A 20,189-nucleotide genomic window follows, 5' to 3' on the forward strand; every position below is an offset into this window, starting at 1 on the left:
AATTTCCACGTTAAAAGGCCAGTAGTACTTTGTTTTTTATTTAGAGATTTCATAATTTAGATTTCATAAATGATATCATTCTTGATTTTTTAAATCCACAACCAATGAATATTATTTCCTTTTTATTTTCTATATAATTTGGCCCTTTTAGTTAGAATTACTAAGTTAAAAGATAAAATATTGTCATTTACTTTTTTACTGGCAATGTTTTCTCTTTACTTACCCAAATTAAAAAGGCATGAAAGCCACTTCTTACTATAAGTGGAGCCACTTCTTACTTATTTAAATTCAAAAGGTATGAAAGCCACTTCTTACTTGGGAAAATTTTATTTGCACTCCATTTTTTATTACTTGCACTCCCACCATTTGTATTATCATATAGTCTAATTAATGAAAGCTATATGATTAAATGATCATGAAAGTGTGAATAACAAAAAAGGGACTATAAATAATATTTTCCCTTATTTAAATTAAAAAGACATGAAAGGATGTTATATTTGTTATCTTTTATTATGGTCTTATAGAAGTCTTAAATGGAGTAAAATCGCAAATAACGCATGCAATCGGGAAATGTGATGAGTTGAAATACGGAAATGTGGCAGTAAGTATAAAAAATAAGAGCAGAGCATGCATACTAATTAGATTAAATGGTGCAGAACATGCATACTAATGAGTTAAAATCGTATTTCAACTGCAAAGGATAACATGCACATGCACATTAACTAACAATTTGAAATGAAATGATTTTAAAAAGTAACCAACAATTTCAAATGTGAAGCGTAGATATTAGACGTGAGCAAATTCGGTACGTACCGAATTCATAACCGAATTCAAATTCAATTTGGTAATTTGAAATTGGGTATTTGGTAATTTTGGTACAAATTCGGTATTTACTGAATTCACCGAATTCTAATATGATATGAAATAGGTAATGAGATTATGAATTTGGTAATAATTGATTTCACATTCAAATTCGATAAATGAAATAGGGTACCATATTACCGCATTGAGCATCAAAGATAAATACTACTATAGTATATACTACTAATATATTTGGTAATTCAAATATTTAAATATTTGGTCATTTAAATAATATTTGCTATTTAGTATTAGTATATACTACTAATATATTATTATATTATATAGGTAAATGCTATTAATAATAGTTAATATATGGTATTATCATGTACTTATGGTAATAATAATATATAATAATGTATAATTTACTATTTTAGTATTTGTTAATTGTTATATGACTATAATAATACAAATATACAATAATACATAACATAACTATAATATTATTTTATACATGACTAGAATTAGATAATAGTTAATAACTATATGTATAATACTAAATATTAAATAATAAACATAATTAGTAATTAGAATTTAGATATTGGTAATTTGATACATCATTCATATTTGAATTATTGAATATTTGAATGCGTAACCTGTAACTTGCAATTATCCGTTTGGATTAGCTGTTTTTGGGGGTGTTTTTGAAAAATTTTGTTATAGCAGAGTTTTTAGATTATATTTTAGGATATTTTTAGAAAATATTTTGGGATATTTAAGAGTAGAAGAGTTTCTAGAATATATTTTGAGATATTTTTTAAAATTTTTTTTAAAATTTAAACTAATTTTTAGATTACATTTTGGAGTACTTTTTAAAAATTTTTATTGTATTTGAAAAACTATTTTTTGAAAAACACTCCCATCCAAACATATTTGTACATATGATATGAATTGCAAACAGTGTAAGTGAATGCATATGAATTGCAAATCAATGTATTAGTGTATTGACTTTCACAATAATATAAGTAAGTAAATAAGTTGTATTTTGATTTGAAATAAATTATAAGTTTGTAACTTAGTAACTTATCACTAATTATTGTAAATTATAAATTTGTAACTAATATAACTTATCACTAATCATTGTAATTTGTAAGTTTGTAACTAATATTACTTATTATTAATCATTGTAAATTATAAAATTGTAAATTATCACTAATCATTGTACAGTCTAAGGTGTATTCTAGTTTAAATTAATCACATTTTATGTATTCCTTAAATCATAGACTGAGGATTCTAGGTATAAGTGATCAAATAAATGCTAATTAAACGACAAAATAATTAGAACATAAGTAATGTGTTTAATTATGAATAAATTTGGGGATCAAATCAGTAATAATTTTTAAATCATTAAGGAGCATAATGAATGTATTATAATTTAGGACCCCCAATTTGTAAATTAAAAATTACACAATCACTGCCTTCAGGTGAATTTGGGACTTTGGGTCGGACACTTCGCACTTCACAGTTCACACTCGCAAATTAACTCATTCCTAATTTCTCAAGTCACAATTCTGAATTTCCAAATCCCATTATCTTACATATATATAAAAACATAAGACTTTGGCACCACATGTTCGAAGGAAACTGGGGAACTTTAAAAAAGTTGTATTGAAATTGTGGTGAATGTCAATTAAGCCCTTGAGTTTTGATTGTTTTGACAAATAGTGCTCTACTATTCATGGGCATTTTTGTTTGCCCAAGTGTTAAATGTCCACTAAACCCTTCAGGGATAAAAGGAGGCCAGAATAGTTTCTAACTGTTGTGGGTACCATTGTAATTTTGAACCATATTCCCTTTTTTATTGTGTTTTGTTAGTTGCATTTGTTAGCATAATAAAGATTGTTCTGGCAACTTTCTGCCGTTAGATCGTGTCTTAGTCTAAGATTGATGCCCGAGAACCGTTGGATCATTCCTAATGATGATTAAAGGATTGATTGTTTTCCTTACCTGGCTTCTCCCGTCTCTTCTCTGTTTCTTCTCCCTGTTTCTCTTCCTTTTTGATGCCTGACAATCACCACAATTTCTTTCTTATTTTGACTGTAGATTTCTTCCTTTTATCAGGTATTTACTAGGGGGTTATCGGCTGTGCTAAGCACAGCCTAGGCCCCCTATAATCTGTTGGCAAATAATAACCAATCAAGTATGTAGCTAAGAATATGAGACTAAACAAAACATCACCAATCATTAGTATTGCAACAGATAAGAGAAGATGACAAAAGGTTGACAAGTAGTTTCATAAATAGCTTAACATCTTCAAATATAAAGTGCAATCATAGGCTGCAATTACAAAAGATCACATATTGAGATCCATTAAGGTGCACAAAAGGACAATTTCTTAATGGATGTCAATATTATGTCAAAAGATGCAAGATTAGGAATGCAGCTGTAAAGTGTTTTAACATTAGCAAAATGAACAATTCAAAAGGCTTCAAGGAAGTTCAGAGTTCATCGTCACGCCGCTTCTTCAAGGGACTTCCAGGTGCATTGGTGGACAGCAAGGTAGGTGTATTAGCTTCAGCAGAATCCAAACCAATTCCAGGAGGCACAGTTCCAAAAACCAAGGCCCTCTTTGCTGTTGTCACTGCAGGCGGCAGTTCATTTGCAGCAGTAGATGATTCAGCAATGGCATCAAGGATTTTTTTGGTTGATGGACTGAAAAATTCAGTTTTCTTGGTAGGCTGCAGGACAGTAGCTTGTTGGTCTGGAATTATTTCATTCGTTTCTGCAGTTGTGATGGCCATTGGAATGTGAGCTGATTCCTCGGCAGTGTATGCCTTGACAATATTATACTTGCCTTCCTTCTGGCCTTGATAATTTGACTCATAGTAGCGAATGAAACACACAATTGCATGCTTTCCAAGTGCAGATGCTAGTTCAGCAGAAAAGTTAAGCTCCTGAATTTTTTTGTTTTATAGTATAAATAATTAGCAATGATATTCAAATTCTGAGTAACTTCATGCTGTATAAATAGAACTGGATCCAAGCATAAGTTATGGAAGGAAACAAAACATATTATACCCAAGAGATTATGGAATAACTGTGAAAGATGGCAAGACCAAATAATCTTTTGTTTCTTACTATCATAACACTTTTACATGGTGAGAGCAGCATTGATACCAAAGAAAAGAAGCGTAAGAATCAGATTATTCGATAGTTATTACCATTAGAGCTCAATGAACTAAATAAGACTCACTTTTTTTTTTTGTATTCGGGTAAAGGCCTAAAAAGGCTGAAATTTTTTGAGTTCATTTGGCGCATTAATATAGACCAGGAAAAGCAACAAAGGAGAGATGTTGCAGTTGTTGTATGAACAGAAAGTCACTTGGTGAGAAGAAGGCAGAACTATTTGACTGATTATCTGGATGAAAACGAAATCTACCAAAGTGTGGTTTATTTTTATCAGGGGTGGATGATGAGACAGCTGAGAAGCTATAAAATACTTGGGAGCTGGGACTGCCATTGATCTCCACTAAGTTCAAATTCAAAGACTCTCAACCTAGTTTTATTAAAATTCAACAAAGAGTTCATAGTTGGACAACTAAGAAACTCAGCTATAGGGTTAGAGTGCAGTTGTTATAATCAGTTTTGAGTGGCATATATGTTAATTGGGCAAGCGTGTTCATACTCCTTAGTAGTTTTTTTTTTCCTATGGTCTGGAGAGATTTAGGATCATTTTATAGCTAGATTAAAATGGTCAGATATTTAGGGGTGAGATGGATCGGCTCTGTCATGCTAAACAAATGTAGCTTCTGGGACCTTAGAATCTCTACCTAGTGCTTCTGGATATGGAGGAAGATTCTTTAGCTCAGACACTTGTACAACCCCTGATTAGTTTCGATATTGGTGACGGGAAGAGCATCTCATTCTGGTTTGATAACTGGTTTCCTTGGTAAAGGTTATCTAGAAAATTAAGGTTATCTAAGCTATCCAGAGTGGTTGATTTGATACAGGAATTGGACTACTGGGAGAAGGTTTTGAGCTCAGGTGCGAGAGTGCAAACAGTGTTCCAATTCTAACTGCATTCTCAGTTTGTGGCTTCAGTAACTAATAGAAAAGGCTACAAGCATGAAAGTTCAAATTAGCAGGCAAACCAACTGGCTGAGCATCTCAGACAAAAAACAACCCAAAAAATGGAAAACAAAGATGAAAGTGGCAATTCCATATAGGAAATTATAATTGACAGCAGAAATATAGGCACATGAAGTTCATTGTAGCAGAAATATAGGCACAAGATTGTTAGCTCACCTCAGTATGAGCTTCCCAGAATTGAAGTGCTGTAAATGGGATAAGCTTTTCAGCATCAAGGCCAAAGATAACGGTATTTATGGAGCCCGTACCATCATCAACAGCAATCCCAACTCGGGTCCTATTACATATTGGAAATAAAATATTATATTCTAATTCATTGCAAGAGAGGGAAAGTTAATTCGGTAATTACCTTGCTATAACTCTGCTCTCTTCTTTGCAAGATGAGCATCTCATAACCCATCCTACGTCAACATTGATAGGCTTTTGGCAGTTCTCACATGCTTCAAACCAGAACTTTTGTTGTCTAGGGGACAAATTGATTTTTCCGGTTATCCAAGCTGTTTTCACCTAATAGATGTTTTTGTGAACAGAAAGAAGAACATATGAGTTTTGCATTATTTTGGATGGGTAAAAGATATAAATCAGGTCATAAACGAAAAAAGAAGATACATCTTTGAGTGTGTTGAGTGCATTGGCTACACTGATGATGTCGTTAGAACTTGGAGGTGGCAGCAGCTTAGATGAATCTTTGTATGCCATTTGTTGTATCAATTCTGCAATTTCTTCTTTATTTGCATTATACCTATCCAAGAAATGAATGCAACAGACTATAATTTATCAAAAGGATCTAGAAAAGTTTAAGTAAAATGATCAAAGAACATGCGTACCAATCTTTGAGTGCATTTGCTTCAGAAGTGGGAGGATTAATCAGAAGGCCACTCCCAGGCTTGGTTGTCAGGGATAAGTCTAATAGTAAAAGCAATAATTTTCATTAAGTAATAGAGCAATTTAAAAGACAGTGATAGGCTGAGTTATTGTAACTGGATGACTATCATTGAAGTATAAGCTGTTAAAAGTATATTAACTTCACTTACAATTAAAAGTTGTGATTTTCAACTTCATGCCAATGATAACGTTGGCATTCCCAATACTGTTTGCAAGCTGTGTTCCCTGATTTTGTTCGAACTCATTCCAAAGAGTAAGAAGCATTGGCTTTTTCCTTTACAAAGAAGAGGAAAAACAGGGGAAAATGTGAATGGAACAATTTTATGCATTGAATAGGAATATTAAAAGTAAGGTCTATATAACTAACTCTTCATTCACAACAATGAAGCCTCTTGTTGTACACCCGTTATTCTGTTCCTTTGTCGCAAATGCAGTGACAACAACAGCTTGTAAATTTTAGTACAAACCAAAAGAGAAGAGGTTAGATGTGTTTCAATAGCTAAAGAAAATATGAAAATGAATTTATATTTCAATTAGTAAAGCATAGATATAACTTACTCTGAACATTCTCTGTGTTTGCGAACCTAAAAAGGTCTTCAAATTTGGTGAATTCAAAAGTGCATGGTAGCAGTGGTGGATTTGGTTCGACACACTCTTCAACTAATGTCTTGTTATGAAGCATCCATGAGAACTGATAGTCACTAACTTTATACTTTGCATCCTGTTTTTTGACAATCCCACCAGTAATATAGTATCGCTTGAATGGTTGAAGCAGATTAGAAAAATAGCGAATGTCATTTCCATAAATGACAGCTGAAACCAGAGTCCCCTGTTCATAGAAAGAACCAAGATGAGCAATATTAACCAAAAGGCTGAAGTAGAACACTTAAGGTAAGAAACATACAACAGGAAGTATGCAGAGGGTTTTTTTTTTTTAAGGAGGAAGAGGGGGAAGAAAACATATAACAGCAATGTTTGAGTTGGAAGAAGCAAATCACTAAGAATAACCAGAGACATTTATGAAGGAAAATGGTAGAAAAATGAGAAGAGAATTTGACAAGAGACTGCTATCAACTAATGTTATCAACAGACTGCCATCATTTGCCTCAATTCTCTATAAAGGGAAAGAAAGTATTTCAGATACAGGGATATGTAACAGGAGAAAAAGCGGGACTCTTCGAAAGAATCGAAGCAGAAAAAATCTAAATGCTTTCTGTATAGATACTTTAGCAGCTATTGGCCACGTTAGTAGCAGGATTTTTTTTAGATTCTTTTCCTTCTTGAAAATTTCAAGAAGTTCTCTGTACTTCGTAAGTCCAGAGGAGTAAAATTGGGAACAGGTAAACTTCTGTATTTTGTTTTAGTCATTGAACGCACATTGAGGCACTCAAATGCATCCAAGCTGTAACATTTTCAAATCACTATATATGATCTCCCATAGAGAAAGTTATACTGATTAGGCATATATCATTGGTTAATAACAAGTCTTGGAATATTATAGGGTAGAATCATGTAAGTTAAATCAGAATTTCACTATAGTCAATTGGCCTGAAATTAAATTGCACAGAGGATGATTAATGATCTGGACATGTTGATGATTTAGGAAATGTTAAATTGCCAAGATTAGTTTGAGCTTATATTACCTCAGAATCTGTTAACACGAGACGCTGAAATCTGATAGGCGGCGATCTGTTACTGGTTAACACGTGCGATTTCTCCACAACTTGCACAAGCACTGTCCACCTTCTCATCTTGTCGTTGACTTCATGCACTGATAGACATCTCCTTGCCATTGTTATCTATAATAATGAGAGAGACACATAATCAGTTTGTAAGTTAAAAGAGAAATTCTGGAACATTCAGGAAAATTGAAACTAAATCCTAAAACAACATATTTACTTGGCAGCTATGCGAGAAGTTTCAAGAACTTCTCTAAATACAATATTTTTTGTCTGGTCTGTTCTAGGCTTGTCAAAAAAGCGAGGTTTAATGAGCACTTTGACTTGAGAAGCAGTTCTTGCTCGTGATAATGCAACATAGAGCTGCCCATGGGAAAACACCGGTTCCTTCAAATAGATACCAACATAATCAAGCGTTTGTCCTTGAGCTTTGTTTATTGTCATGGCAAAGCACAAGCGAATTGGAAACTGAGTCCTTGTATATGGAATAGGATATTGTTCATCAGTTGGAGGTTGTAAGGGAATTCTATGGATGAAGACATCTTTTCCAGCAAAATCTCCTACAGCTATTTGAGCATGAATGACATATTTGCTCAAACTTTTACAAATTAATCTTGTTCCATTGCAAAGACCCTCAGTAGGGTCGAGGTTCCTAAGCAATATCACAGGAACACCAGGTTTCAAGATTAGCTTATAGGGTGGAAGGCCACTGGGAGATAAGGAGTTTAAAAAATCTTCATATTGAACTTGGTTGTTTGGATTCAAAGCTCGGTCGAAACTCAGATATTGTACTGCTGTACCTGGAAATTTATCAATTAAGATATCATTCACTTCATCCACAAAATGATTCTTTGTAGTGAGGATTGCTCGATTTAATGGCAAGGCAGGATTTTCTGATCTATAATGGATGTGGGGATAAACCACATCTATCAAGTCATGAAGTGATGCATTCTGTGAACCGTTGCTAACCAAAATAGAAGAAGGCAGGTGTATGAGACTGTCATCTTCAGTTTGGTCAGTGCCATCACCAACCCTTAATAAGTAATCAGTGAATGAGGGATCAAATCGAGCCCTCATGTTTTGTGTGAGCTCTAATTTTTCAAGAGCTGGCTAGATAGGGGAATTAATCAAAGAAGCAGCAATGGTTTCAGGTTGGCTTCCCTTACGAACTACTGGTAAGGTTTGCCTGAAATCACCCCCAAGAACAATTACTTTCCCACCAAAAATCTTATCTGAATTCATAAGATCTCTAAGAAAATCATTTAAAGCTTCAATCGCAGATCTCTTGCACATTGGAGCCTCATCCCAAATAATTAATTTGCATTCCTTAATCATACTTGCCAAACTGCTTTGCTTACTAATTTTGCATGCTCTACCCTGTGAGGTATCAATTGGTATTTTAAACCGAGAATGAGCAGTTCTACCTCCAGGTAGTATTGATGCAGCGATACCTGATGTGGCTGTCGCTAATGCTATATATCCCTTTGATCTAATATCAGCTAACAACGCTCTATAAAGAAAAGATTTTCCAGTTCCACCAGGGCCATCAACAAAAAATGCACCACTCTTATTTTCATAAACTCTTTTAGATATAACTTCAAATGCATGCGTTTGGTTCAGATTAAGCAAAGAAATTGCATTTAAGTCCTCTTCAAGAACTTTTATGTTTTTTTCAGCCAATACATCTCTTGTTTGGTTGTCTACATCTGAGAATGAGAAATTATTAGGAAGTAAGCCAAACGAAGCTATATTTTTTCCCATTGACTGTAGAAAACCATTTATTTGCTCTAAAACTTTTCGTTTGATTTCTGTAGGAGACAAAGCAGTATTTCTCATGAAATCTTCGGACATGACAGCCTCAAATTTTGTCCATAGCTGTTTGGGGTCATTAGGACAGGAATAAACTAATAGCGTAGCAAAAAGTCGTCTCATTTCATAAGGCATATGAAAAAGAGACGCTTCTTGTAGGCAAATTTCCTGGCTATTATCATTCTCAAGAAGGCCACGTAAGAGAGCTGCTTCACGAAAGGTGGTAACTTGCACTCCATTGTGAGTCATTAAGTCTTCAAAAGACTTTGGAGCACGAACTTTAGACAAAAGAAGTCTAAGGTAATATCTTTCTCCCTCAGATGGATGAGCTGTATTTATTCGGCCTATAGAATCTCCCCTATCTTTAATTTTCCAGCGTTTTTCTTTAGCTAACCAGACAAAATGGTCTGGAAATTGAGCGTATGTGCAATTTAGTTCTTGTGCAACTGAATCTGTTCTATTCATATAGAAAAATTCAGTCAACATTGTCTTCCTATTTCTTGGATTTTTGACTATGTTATTTAAATTCTCATGCTTCTTGAAGTGAATTGGCTAAAAATTTGGAAGATGCAATTGAAGGTGAATGATAGCTGGTTTAATTTCTCCCATGGAAAAGCGAAATAGTCTCCAAACAGCTTCAGGCGGGGAAACCCACCGAGCTGCCTGATATTGCTGAATTTCATCAATCTGATTGTTTGGATTATCAGAATTGATATGGAAACTGATTCGATCATGGCCTTTGCAGATATACTTGTAAATATATTTGACAGCCTGAATTGTTGAGCAGATCTCAACATTAATGTGGCAATTGAACTTAGCAAGTAAATATGCATTATGAGGAACAACCCATGTATTATCAAGTTTTTGTTTTCTGACTTTAATTTTAACACCATTGTTTCTTCTTCGGTATAGTGGATAGGAATCTAGCGTCTGAATTGTATGCTCAGAGTACTCTTTTGGATAAGAATTTTTACAGCAGCCATGCTTAGTCATGCAAACATTTGATGGGTTCAACACACCACAAGGACCGTGCATCATGTGTTTTTTAACCATTCTGTACAGGTGCGGATATTTTGTTTTATCTGGAATTTCTGCACTGACAATTTTATCATATTCATCAGGGATGAACATTTTGTGCTGAGGCTTTAAGATTAAAAGAAAATGAACATGTGGCAGGCCTCTTTTTTGAAATTCTATCACATATGTATAGGCTGCCACTTCTCCAAAAATATTTTTCTTCAAAAGTTCATTCTTTAATTCTTCTAGTTTAGCACGAAAGACCCTTACAACCAAATCTGGTCGATTTTGGGCTTCCTCTGTTGGCAGTAAATGTTCTTTTATTTCCGGCCAATTGGGATTGCAAGTCATGGTCAAGAATATATCCGGCTTGCCAAATTTTTGGACCAAAGTCATTGCATCTATGTATTTTCTTCTCATATTTCTTGGTCCTCCAATAAAGCTAGCTTGTAAAAATACTCTTTGACCGACATTTGCTGCCCAGACTTCACCAGTACCTATTGAGTCTACTATACCTTGTAAGAATTCTTTTCTAAATTCTTCTTGCTGGGTTCTCAAATAATCTAATCTTTGTGATTCAAGTTTAACATACATATCAACAACATATTGCTGAAATAGCCTACCAAAGTGCAGTAAGAAAGATTCATCATCATTTCTCATTTGCAATTTATAGGCATAGTATTCACGGATGGAAACGAAATCAGGATCGCCGTCTATTCCTGCCATTACTGGTTGAAGGAATTTAGAAAAAAGGTTAATGAGGCTGGTATGCTAAAATTAATAGAATACAGGTGGAAAAGATTTATTCTACTTACAGTCTTGTTCCATTTGTATTAACTCTTCGGCAGTAGAAGCATTCATTGGAGAAATAGAAATTTGAGCATCCCTTTTCCTAGTCTTTTTTTTGTGCACCTTTTTCAAGTATTTTTTAATCCCTTGATGCCAACCAGCTTCACCAAAAGGAAGCAAAAGAGGGTACTGGAGAGGGTCATAACAGCCATAGTAATATTGGATATTGTGTGAATGGCCACCATGGGTGTACACTCGAATATCTCGACGGCTTGTTTCTCCATTTTCTTCTCCTTCTACCCATAAAGCAGCAACTTGGGACACTGTAGGCTTATTGAATACTCTTTGGTCTAAACCAATGCGATAAGTATCAAGGTTATGAACTTCTCTCAAGCCGCGAAAGAATCTAGCATAGGGATTTTGCTGCATGAGATTCATGGTTTTTTGGAGAATACTCTCAGTTAATCTTGGGTAGGCATCTAATCGATTTGCTAATTCATTTTCACTGTCATGAAAATAGAATTGCAAATTTTTTGAGGTCTCTAAATCATTGATGAAATGATAGACCTGACCTTGCACTTTAAAAGTATAAATGCCCTTATTTCTCTTAGCCAAATTTTTATCACATTTCACTCCAAAGGAAGTGAAAGCAAATGTGTTATTAATTGTTCTAATACAGGTCCTAAATAGTTGAGCTTCCTCAGATGTTGACATAAGAAGTTCTTTTAGAACAGTTGGGATTGAATTGCTAGCTAAAATAACATCCCCATTAGAATAACAAAAATTTGCTGTTTCATGAGCAAATTTTTTTGCACTACAATGGGGACAGTTGCGTTGGCGAGGAAGCAGATCAGCAGCAGTAGGAATGTGGTTTAAGACCTCCCGACCTATTTTTGGCGTTCTTGCTATAATCGACAAGGAAAAGATATCTAGTTATTCATTTTGTGTAATGCAGGGAAGTAGAAATTAACAAACTGAAGCTAGTAAGACATTAAAAAGTTTACAAAACCTGCACGCTTTCTCTTAGGCTTTACTTGGTTTGATTGGAGTATGACTCTATCTATTCCTTCAGTGTTTGCTACTGAAACTGGATAGAATATGGTATAAGTTAAACAAAAGCGCTAAGGGGTGTAGTAGGTTAAAAGTCTATGTTTATGGGAAAGATTTATCTTAGGTTAAAGTTTTTTCATGGTAGACTAAAGGGCTGGAAAACACTGTTTGTAAAAGGATGATGATTCCAGTAGCTAAGTGAATTGTTCTAAATGTGAAAAGGTCATGAAAATTGTATAAAATTAATTTTATAGTTTAGAGAATGATAAGTTAGAGTAATTGATTTAATTTTAAGATTGAAGGCATAGGAAGCTGGAATTTATAAAAAAGGCTTTAAAAGACAAAACGAGTTTAAAATAAAATCACATAATATTTTTAATGTTACAGACCTATTTTGGTTGACAGTGAATAGAAGGCATATACTTTTACAAAAGCTTAAAATGGTTAACTTGGAAAATATGCAGAAATTAGTGAAAATAATGATATGAAAAAAATACTGGTATGAAACTGTATGAGCTTAACTGTTCGATGACCTGTTAAAATACTGGTATGAAAAAAATACTGGTATGAAACTGTTCGATGAGCTTAACTGTATGATACTTCAGTTAAAATAGGGATTCAGGCAAGCACCTGTGGATTGATATTGAATTGATTTTGATTGCACAGTATCCACTGCAGGGATGGCAACAATTGAAGGAAGAGGAAGTTGAGGTTTGGCAGGCGAACTTTTAGATGTCTTTTTTTCTTGACATCTTTTATGTTTTAGTATCACAGATCTTTGCCTTCTATTATTTGCTGCAACGGGATTTTTTGTTGCCAAGAGTTCAGATGGCGCATTGACCATTGAATGCACCATATTTGAACTTGTAAACAGCAAAGTAGCTGGGTTCACAGGATGAGGCATACCAGACTCAATAGGGTGAGTCACAAACCTAGAGCAGCTAGCATTTTCAGCTTCTATTTGCTCTGTTTCATGCATACAATGCATCTGAAATATATCAGGTTCTAATGTAAGATGATCCTCTTTGTTATAGGCTATACTGGAAGGCTCAAGTGGTGCAAATATAAATGGCATATTCATGGATGCTTCTGTGTCATTTGAATTGGTTGGCAGGATAGAATGGACATTCGGGTGTCTAAGAAGAAATGGCTGATTCGATTCCAGCGATATGGAGTGAAGCAAGCCATCTTTCTGGGTTTTTTTGCTTCTATGTCCCATATTTTTTTCGCTTCCATTATTTCTTATAGCAAGAAATTGATTGTGTAGAAATGGAAGTGATCTACTCATAGATAGTTGGCTGTCATTGGGCCCTATAGGAAGCAAGTGAGGAACATTAATTACATTTGAGGGTCCCGAGGCACGAAGCCGCGACAGCCTATCTAATCGTTTGTGCCTCCATCTTTGAATAGCTTGTTTTCTATAACTAACTTTATCCATATTTTTGAGTCACCTCAAATGGAGGAATACCAGTAGCATTCTCAGAAGGCTCGTTTGTGACAAAATATATAAGAAAAGAATGATGCTAGTCCATCAAGGCAGACAGGATAAAATAGCTAATGGAACTTCTCTAATGTAATGGCTGACTATCAGATATCTCGATGACAATTTAGTCAATCATATAATTTGTCTATATTATACGGTTGTTTATATACTCTTATGCAAACAATATTAGACAATCAAATAAACAGAAAGCAACTACAGAATAAATGTAGAACCAATTGGACATACGACTAAGCAGAGGTTAAAGGAACTGAGTATATAGAGGCATCAAAGTCTAATAGCAAAAGCATAAAAAAAACATGAACTAAGGAGACAATACAGCTAAGAACAGGTTTTTTGTGTAAAAGTCAGGCTGAAGCATTAGGCATACCTGGTAACAGCAACGATAAATCAGATAGGGACATGCAAAAAGCTTTGCGCCTAGGATGAGGTGTAGACTATCCAAGCAACAAAACACAGGGAAAAAGAAATATCAGGGAAAGAGCATAGACAAAAGGGGGGAAAGAAAAACAGTAAATGATAATGCTTGCATTAGTTTGCTATATGAGCTGTTGACCTATAAAGTTGTAATCAGTTTAGATACATTAAGATGTTCCAAGTATGGGTTATAAGTTCATGATGTCTGGGAATTGGGATTAGCATCCATTACTGTAATTTATTTAAATTGCTGATAAAATGATAATTGTCCATGGCCCATATTAAGTGGTAATTCTGGAGAGGAGAAAAAAGATAAGTTACTAAAGAAATATGGAAAATAAGAACAGAAAACAAATACAGAGCTGCTTCAAAGTTAGATAAGGTATCAATTAATGAAGTTCAGTTATAAAGATAAGAAAATGTACTCTACTCTCCAAGGCACAGAATCAAGTTTGAAAAGGACATTAAAGTATGTTCATTATACCAAAGGACATCAAAATCAGAAATGAGTATTGCAGCTTAATGACCTTAAGAAATCCATTTAGTCCACAAAAACAAGACCGACTCTCATAAGTGGCACTTTCACCTTTGTCAAATACATGAATGATTAAAAGCAGCCAACTCCTCAATCCAAGAACTACATCCTACTGCAATTTGTTTCCTTCCTGATTCAGCTCGAATGGTAGTCAAATTAATGCTATTAGGGGACCCAATGATACACCTAGATAAGATTAACATATACATTTACACATACTTCTGCAATTTCAAGCCAAAAAATAGTGTGTATATACTTGGGATAAAACAGGCATAATAACCTATAAAGTGCATATCAGGGAAAGAGCATAGACAAAAGGGGGGAAAGAAAAACAGTAAATGATAATGCTTGCATTAGTTTGCTATATGAGCTGTTGACCTATAAAGTTGTAATCAGTTTAGATACATTAAGATGTTCCAAGTATGGGTTATAAGTTCATGATGTCTGGGAATTGGGATTAGCATCCATTACTGTAATTTATTTAAATTGCTGATAAAATGATAATTGTCCATGGCCCATATTAAGTGGTAATTCTGGAGAGGATAAAAAAGATAAGTTACTAAAGAAATATGGAAAATAAGAACAGAAAACAAATACAGAGCTGCTTCAAAGTTAGATAAGGTATCAATTAATGAAGTTCAGTTATAAAGATAAGAAAATGTACTCTACTCTCCAAGGCACAGAATCAAGTTTGAAAAGGACATTAAAGTATGTTCATTATACCAAAGGACATCAAAATCAGAAATGAGTATTGCAGCTTAATGACCTTAAGAAATCCATTTAGTCCACAAAAACAAGACCGACTCTCATAAGTGGCACTTTCACCTTTGTCAAATACATGAATGATTAAAAGCAGCCAACTCCTCAATCCAAGAACTACATCCTACTGCAATTTGTTTCCTTCCTGATTCAGCTCGAATGGTAGTCAAATTAATGCTATTAGGGGACCCAATGATACACCTAGATAAGATTAACATATACATTTACACATACTTCTGCAATTTCAAGCCAAAAAATAGTGTGTATATACTTGGGATAAAACAGGCATAATAACCTATAAAGTGCATATCAGGGAAAGAGCATAGACAAAAGGGGGGAAAGAAAAACAGTAAATGATAATGCTTGCATTAGTTTGCTATATGAGCTGTTGACCTATAAAGTTGTAATCAGTTTAGATACATTAAGATGTTCCAAGTATGGGTTATAAGTTCATGATGTCTGGGAATTGGGATTAGCATCCATTACTGTAATTTATTTAAATTGCTGATAAAATGATAATTGTCCATGGCCCATATTAAGTGGTAATTCTGGAGAGGATAAAAAAGATAAGTTACTAAAGAAATATGGAAAATAAGAACAGAAAACAAATACAGAGCTGCTTCAAAGTTAGATAAGGTATCAATTAATGAAGTTCAGTTATAAAGATAAGAAAATGTACTCTACTCTCCAAGGCACAGAATCAAGTTTGAAAAGGACATTAAAGTATGTTCATTATACCAAAGGACATCAAAATCAGAAATGAGTATTGCAGCTTAATGACCTTAAGAAATCCATTTAGTCCACAAAAACAAGACCGACTCTCATAAGTGGCACTTTCACCTTTGTCAAATACATGAATGATTAAAAGCAGCCAACTCCTCAATCCAAGAACTACATCCTACTGCAATTTGTTTCCTTCCTGATTCAGCTCGAATGGTAGTCAAATTAATGCTATTAGGGGACCCAATGATACACCTAGATAAGATTAACATATACATTTACACATACTTCTGCAATTTCAAGCCAAAAAATAGTGTGTATATACTTGGGATAAAACAGGCATAATAACCTAAGATGTTCAACTGATAGGCATATAAATGAGTGAATGAGCTTTGAGTAAAAAGACTACAATGAATAACAGACGAAGAATGGGCTACATACAATATCCTTAAAAAATAACCATTGAGCTTTTCATTGCCCCAGACAAGTGTAGCTTAAACGAAACAGCAAGCAAGGAACACACTAAGTAAGCAATTAGAAACAAGAAGTACAAAGTCTTAAGCTGCTTAACCAATAGGCATTTAGATCACTAATAAAAAAAGGCTGGCCAGCTTAATGCTATCTTAAAAATAGATAAGCACTCCCATTCCTCATTTAGAACAACAACAGGTCACATATAGCAGACATGTATATTGTAAGAAAAACTAACTTAGAGTCTGTATAGCTTCATTGTGATTAAAGACCAAAGCATCAGTACCAGGAGGTTCGAAATGACTTTGGTGGATAAAATCTGTTATTGATGTCCATCACTACAATCTTTTTTCTAGTGTGCATATAGCAATTTGACTATTTGATAGAACACCCATTATATGCAAACCAATAGGACAGCTCAGTTACTTAGAATAACATCAGCAAATGGGTGAACAGCTTTTAATTGTGAGCAAAAATTTGTTATTTAGTCTATTCTAGGCATGAGATACCAACCAAAAAAAAAAATCTAAGCTTGAGATAATCAAGCTGTCATAGACATATTGAATGCCTGTTGTCTAATATGACTTGACATTTTCGAGAGCTTTTGCTTACTTTAGCTACCTTAAGATCATACATTAGAGTCAAGCTGAAATCTTAGCTAAAATTTTAATGGCAGATTAGTGTTTGCGTTGAAGCTTTGGCTTGAATTAACTACGTCACAGTTTAAGGCCAGAATATGATAAAGATAGCATACAATCAACTATTCCACACATCTATTGGAGGAAGGAACTTTGTTTTATTTATTTTGGACCTTAAAGAATGATAAATGTCTATTTGAGACTTGGTCTTACAATTGAGAATTTCAATATTAGCTTACTATTTAGGGGTCAATTGATAATAATGGATTAAATATATTTATTTTTTAATTTTGTTTGTGTTTTAATAAGCGTTAAAAGTCAGTTGCATCCTTTCATGAAAGGTGGTTGTGTGAATAGTTACTAACTATTTAGGGCTATTTTTGTCCATAACAAATATTTCAAATTAACAAAATCACCTGCTCATACATTTTCGAGAGCTTTTGCTTACTTTAGCTACCTTAAGATCATACATTAGAGTCAAGCTGAAATCTTAGCTAAAATTTTAATGGCAGATTAGTGTTTGCGTTGAAGCTTTGGCTTGAATTAACTACGTCACAGTTTAAGGCCAGAATATGATAAAGATAGCATACAATCAACTATTCCACACACCCTATAATGCATCCTTTACAACCCAATATTCATCGTTTAAACTGGTACTCAGCAATAATTTTGTAAGCCCATGTGTATAAGAAAGTTTTTTTAATCAAATATTTCAAATTAACAAAGGCCCTGTTTGGAAGCTTGATTTTTTACCAAGTTTGTATAAAACTAGTTTTTTAACAACTTTTGCTACAGGAATCCCAAAAAACTTATCAAAAATTTTTAACCTACACACTTAAAATATCCAAAATACAACAAAAAAAAAATTACTTCTTCTTCCTCCCCCACCACTACCTCCATTGCCGGCTCCGTCACCAATTTCCGGTGCCGGACAAGAAATTTTTTTCCCCCTTTTTTTCCCTCTCCCCCTCTTCCTCCCCTGCCATCTCCTCTCTTGTCTTTTTTTTTTCTCTCTACGTCCGGCGCAGAGGGGGGTGGCCAGAGGGGGGCGGCGAGGAAGGCACAGGGGGGAAGGGGCAGAGGGGGCGGCGTAGAGGGGGACGGCGGGGGAGAGAGGGAAGGCGGGAGGAGGGGGAAGGGGCAGAGGGGGGTGGCGCAGAAGGGGCGGCGGGGGAAAGGGGGAAGGCGGGGCAGAGGGGGAAGGGGTAGACGGGGGTGGCGAGGAGGGCAGAGGGGGGCGGCGGAAGGGGCAGAGGGGAAAGAGGCAGAGGGTGGCGGAGGGGGGAAGGGGAAGGGGCAGAGGGGGCGGCGGAAGGGGCAGAGGGGAAAGAGGCAGAGGGTGGCGGAGGGGGGAAGGGGAAGGGGCAGAGGGGGCGGCGCAGATGGGAGCAGCGGGGCAGAGAGGGGTGATGGGTGGAGGGGGAAGGCGGGGCAACCGGGAGGTGGAGTTGTTGCTGGGGGTGCGGAAGTGACGGGGAAGAAGAAGAAGAAGAAGAAGAAGAAGAAGAAGAAAAAGAGAGGAAATAAAAGAAAAAGGAAAGAAAGAAAAAGAAAAAGAAAAGGAAAGGGAAAGAGAAAAAAAAAAGAAAAAAAAAGTTTTTCACCTTACAAAAACTTCTATAAAATTTTTTCAAAAACTTCTACAGTACACTACAGTAAAGTTTTAGACAAACTCCCAAAAAACTCAGGTTCCAAACAGGCCCAATATCACCTGCTCAAATAAGCAATCGTTTGTTTCATAAAGGATAACACAAAACAAATAGCACCAATAAACTTAAAATAAATGAAGCAGAAACTGAAGAAAAACTACAAAAAAGAAAAGGGAAAGGTGAAATTTCACTTATGAAAATATAGGCACTCAAAAAAAGAAAAGCTGTGGATAGATTGAAGGAAGACAGCAAACTGACTTTCAAGTTAAAAGGTTCGTCGAAGGAACCGCAGCAAAAGGAACCTATGAATTGAAACATATATCTGTATATTAGAATTTATTAATCTGAGAACTATTCATAAGAGGAAAATTTGGGGGGAAAAAGGGGGAGTTTTTTTCTCACCAGAGAGGCTCCAAAGAACAAGGTGTAAAGGCTCGGAGGATTTTTCTTGCAGCTCACAAGGCAGAGAAGGCAGCACGATGCACTGATAAATACGTGCATCCCATTTCGTCAGCCGCTGGAAAAGGTACAGGCTAAGTGAATAGGAACTCTACTTCGTAGCATAACTGGAATAAGGGAAAAATCACATCCAAGCAGATAATTGTAATCGTAATCATACGGATGATGAAGGTTGAATAGAAAGCATAATTTAGGTGGAAAATTGAATACCAAAGCTGATCAAAATAGAATGGCATACCTAACAAAAAGTTCCCCATTTCACTCCTCTGAAGTACAACTATCACGTGAGGCTCCAAGAATTCGGCAACATGAGACGGAATCGATACAGAAACGGGTTAATTGGATATCAGAGAAAGAGGGAAAAACAGCTAGTGTAAGCAAAGTAGTTGACCTGCACCCAATTCTCCTGCTCTGAAGTACAAAGACCATGTGAACGGTCAGCAAATGAAGCGGCTGCAGGAGTAGCAGCTGACCTGCTGGCTTAAAGAAGGAAGCCACAAAACCCATCGCTCAAATCATGGAAAATCCAAACTTTTTACGGCTGGAATTGGGGATTGCTCAGGACAGATGCGTCGAATTTGTGCTAAGAATAGCCGTGCGGTAGAGGAAAGGGAGGAAAAGGGTTCAACGGCAATTTGGGAAAGAGATGTTGGGTTTGGTAGCATAGCTGGTTGGGACTGGACTTGCTCAGAATAGGTAGGCTGAATTTTGCTCAGAATAGGCGCGTGGTAGAGAGAGCAGGAAAAGGCTTCAATGCAATTTGAGGGGGCTTCAATGCAATTTGAGGGGAATGCAATTTGAGGGGAAAACGGGGCAATAGCAAAAGAAGGAAAACAAATAGAAGACTAAACAACTTGCCACTTG

At 35.4% G+C, this 20,189-nt stretch overlaps 4 protein-coding genes across 5 annotated transcripts; all 4 read right to left on the reverse strand.

The window, feature by feature from the left end:
- Positions 1-3,068: 3,068 nt before the first annotated feature.
- LOC113689104 (replication protein A 70 kDa DNA-binding subunit B-like) lies at positions 3,069-20,106 on the reverse strand. Of its 2 annotated transcripts, none has more exons than XM_072050509.1 (13): positions 19,564-20,106; positions 19,269-19,383; positions 19,125-19,168; positions 14,048-14,114; positions 7,476-7,631; positions 6,391-6,661; positions 6,200-6,278; positions 5,982-6,106; positions 5,775-5,853; positions 5,557-5,689; positions 5,297-5,454; positions 5,104-5,224; positions 3,069-3,752 (listed from the first exon to the last, which is right to left on the reverse strand). In XM_072050509.1, the coding sequence occupies exons 5-13, from the start codon at positions 7,623-7,625 to the stop codon at positions 3,297-3,299; spliced, it is 1,572 nt and encodes a 523-aa protein (XP_071906610.1). In that variant the 5' UTR covers positions 7,626-7,631; positions 14,048-14,114; positions 19,125-19,168; positions 19,269-19,383; positions 19,564-20,106; the 3' UTR covers positions 3,069-3,296. The 2 variants fall into 2 exon arrangements, with proteins under 2 accessions (XP_071906610.1, XP_071906609.1); XM_072050508.1 differs by having other exon boundaries at positions 19,269-19,432.
- LOC140007172 (uncharacterized) lies at positions 7,728-8,588 on the reverse strand. Its single transcript, XM_072049860.1, has one exon. It carries the CDS (start codon positions 8,586-8,588, stop codon positions 7,728-7,730), a length of 861 nt encoding a protein of 286 aa, XP_071905961.1.
- On the reverse strand, positions 8,622-9,806 carry LOC140007173 (uncharacterized). The gene has a single exon (XM_072049861.1). The coding sequence runs from the start codon at positions 9,804-9,806 to the stop codon at positions 8,622-8,624; it is 1,185 nt and encodes a 394-aa protein (XP_071905962.1).
- Positions 9,873-11,063, reverse strand: LOC140007174 (uncharacterized). Its single transcript, XM_072049862.1, has one exon. It carries the CDS (start codon positions 11,061-11,063, stop codon positions 9,873-9,875), a length of 1,191 nt encoding a protein of 396 aa, XP_071905963.1.
- Positions 20,107-20,189: the final 83 nt, after the last annotated feature.

This window comes from Coffea arabica, chromosome 5c (assembly GCF_036785885.1).
Source record: "Coffea arabica cultivar ET-39 chromosome 5c, Coffea Arabica ET-39 HiFi, whole genome shotgun sequence".
Taxonomy (NCBI): Eukaryota; Viridiplantae; Streptophyta; class Magnoliopsida; order Gentianales; family Rubiaceae; genus Coffea; species Coffea arabica.

Coding starts and splice junctions, on each gene's coding strand:
- LOC140007174 (XM_072049862.1), bottom strand. CDS start 11,063: ATGGCAGGAATAGACGGCGATCCTGATTTCGTTTCCATCCGTGAATAC.
- LOC113689104 (XM_072050509.1), bottom strand. CDS start 7,625: ATGGCAAGGAGATGTCTATCAGTGCATGAAGTCAACGACAAGATGAGA. Junction 6,279..6,390: donor AAACACAGAGAATGTTCAGA/GTAAGTTATATC, acceptor AAAATTTACAAG/CTGTTGTTGTCACTGCATTT. Junction 5,854..5,981: donor GAAAATCACAACTTTTAATT/GTAAGTGAAGTT, acceptor TTTTACTATTAG/ACTTATCCCTGACAACCAAG.
- LOC140007172 (XM_072049860.1), bottom strand. CDS start 8,588: ATGAGGGCTCGATTTGATCCCTCATTCACTGATTACTTATTAAGGGTT.
- LOC140007173 (XM_072049861.1), bottom strand. CDS start 9,806: ATGTTGACTGAATTTTTCTATATGAATAGAACAGATTCAGTTGCACAA.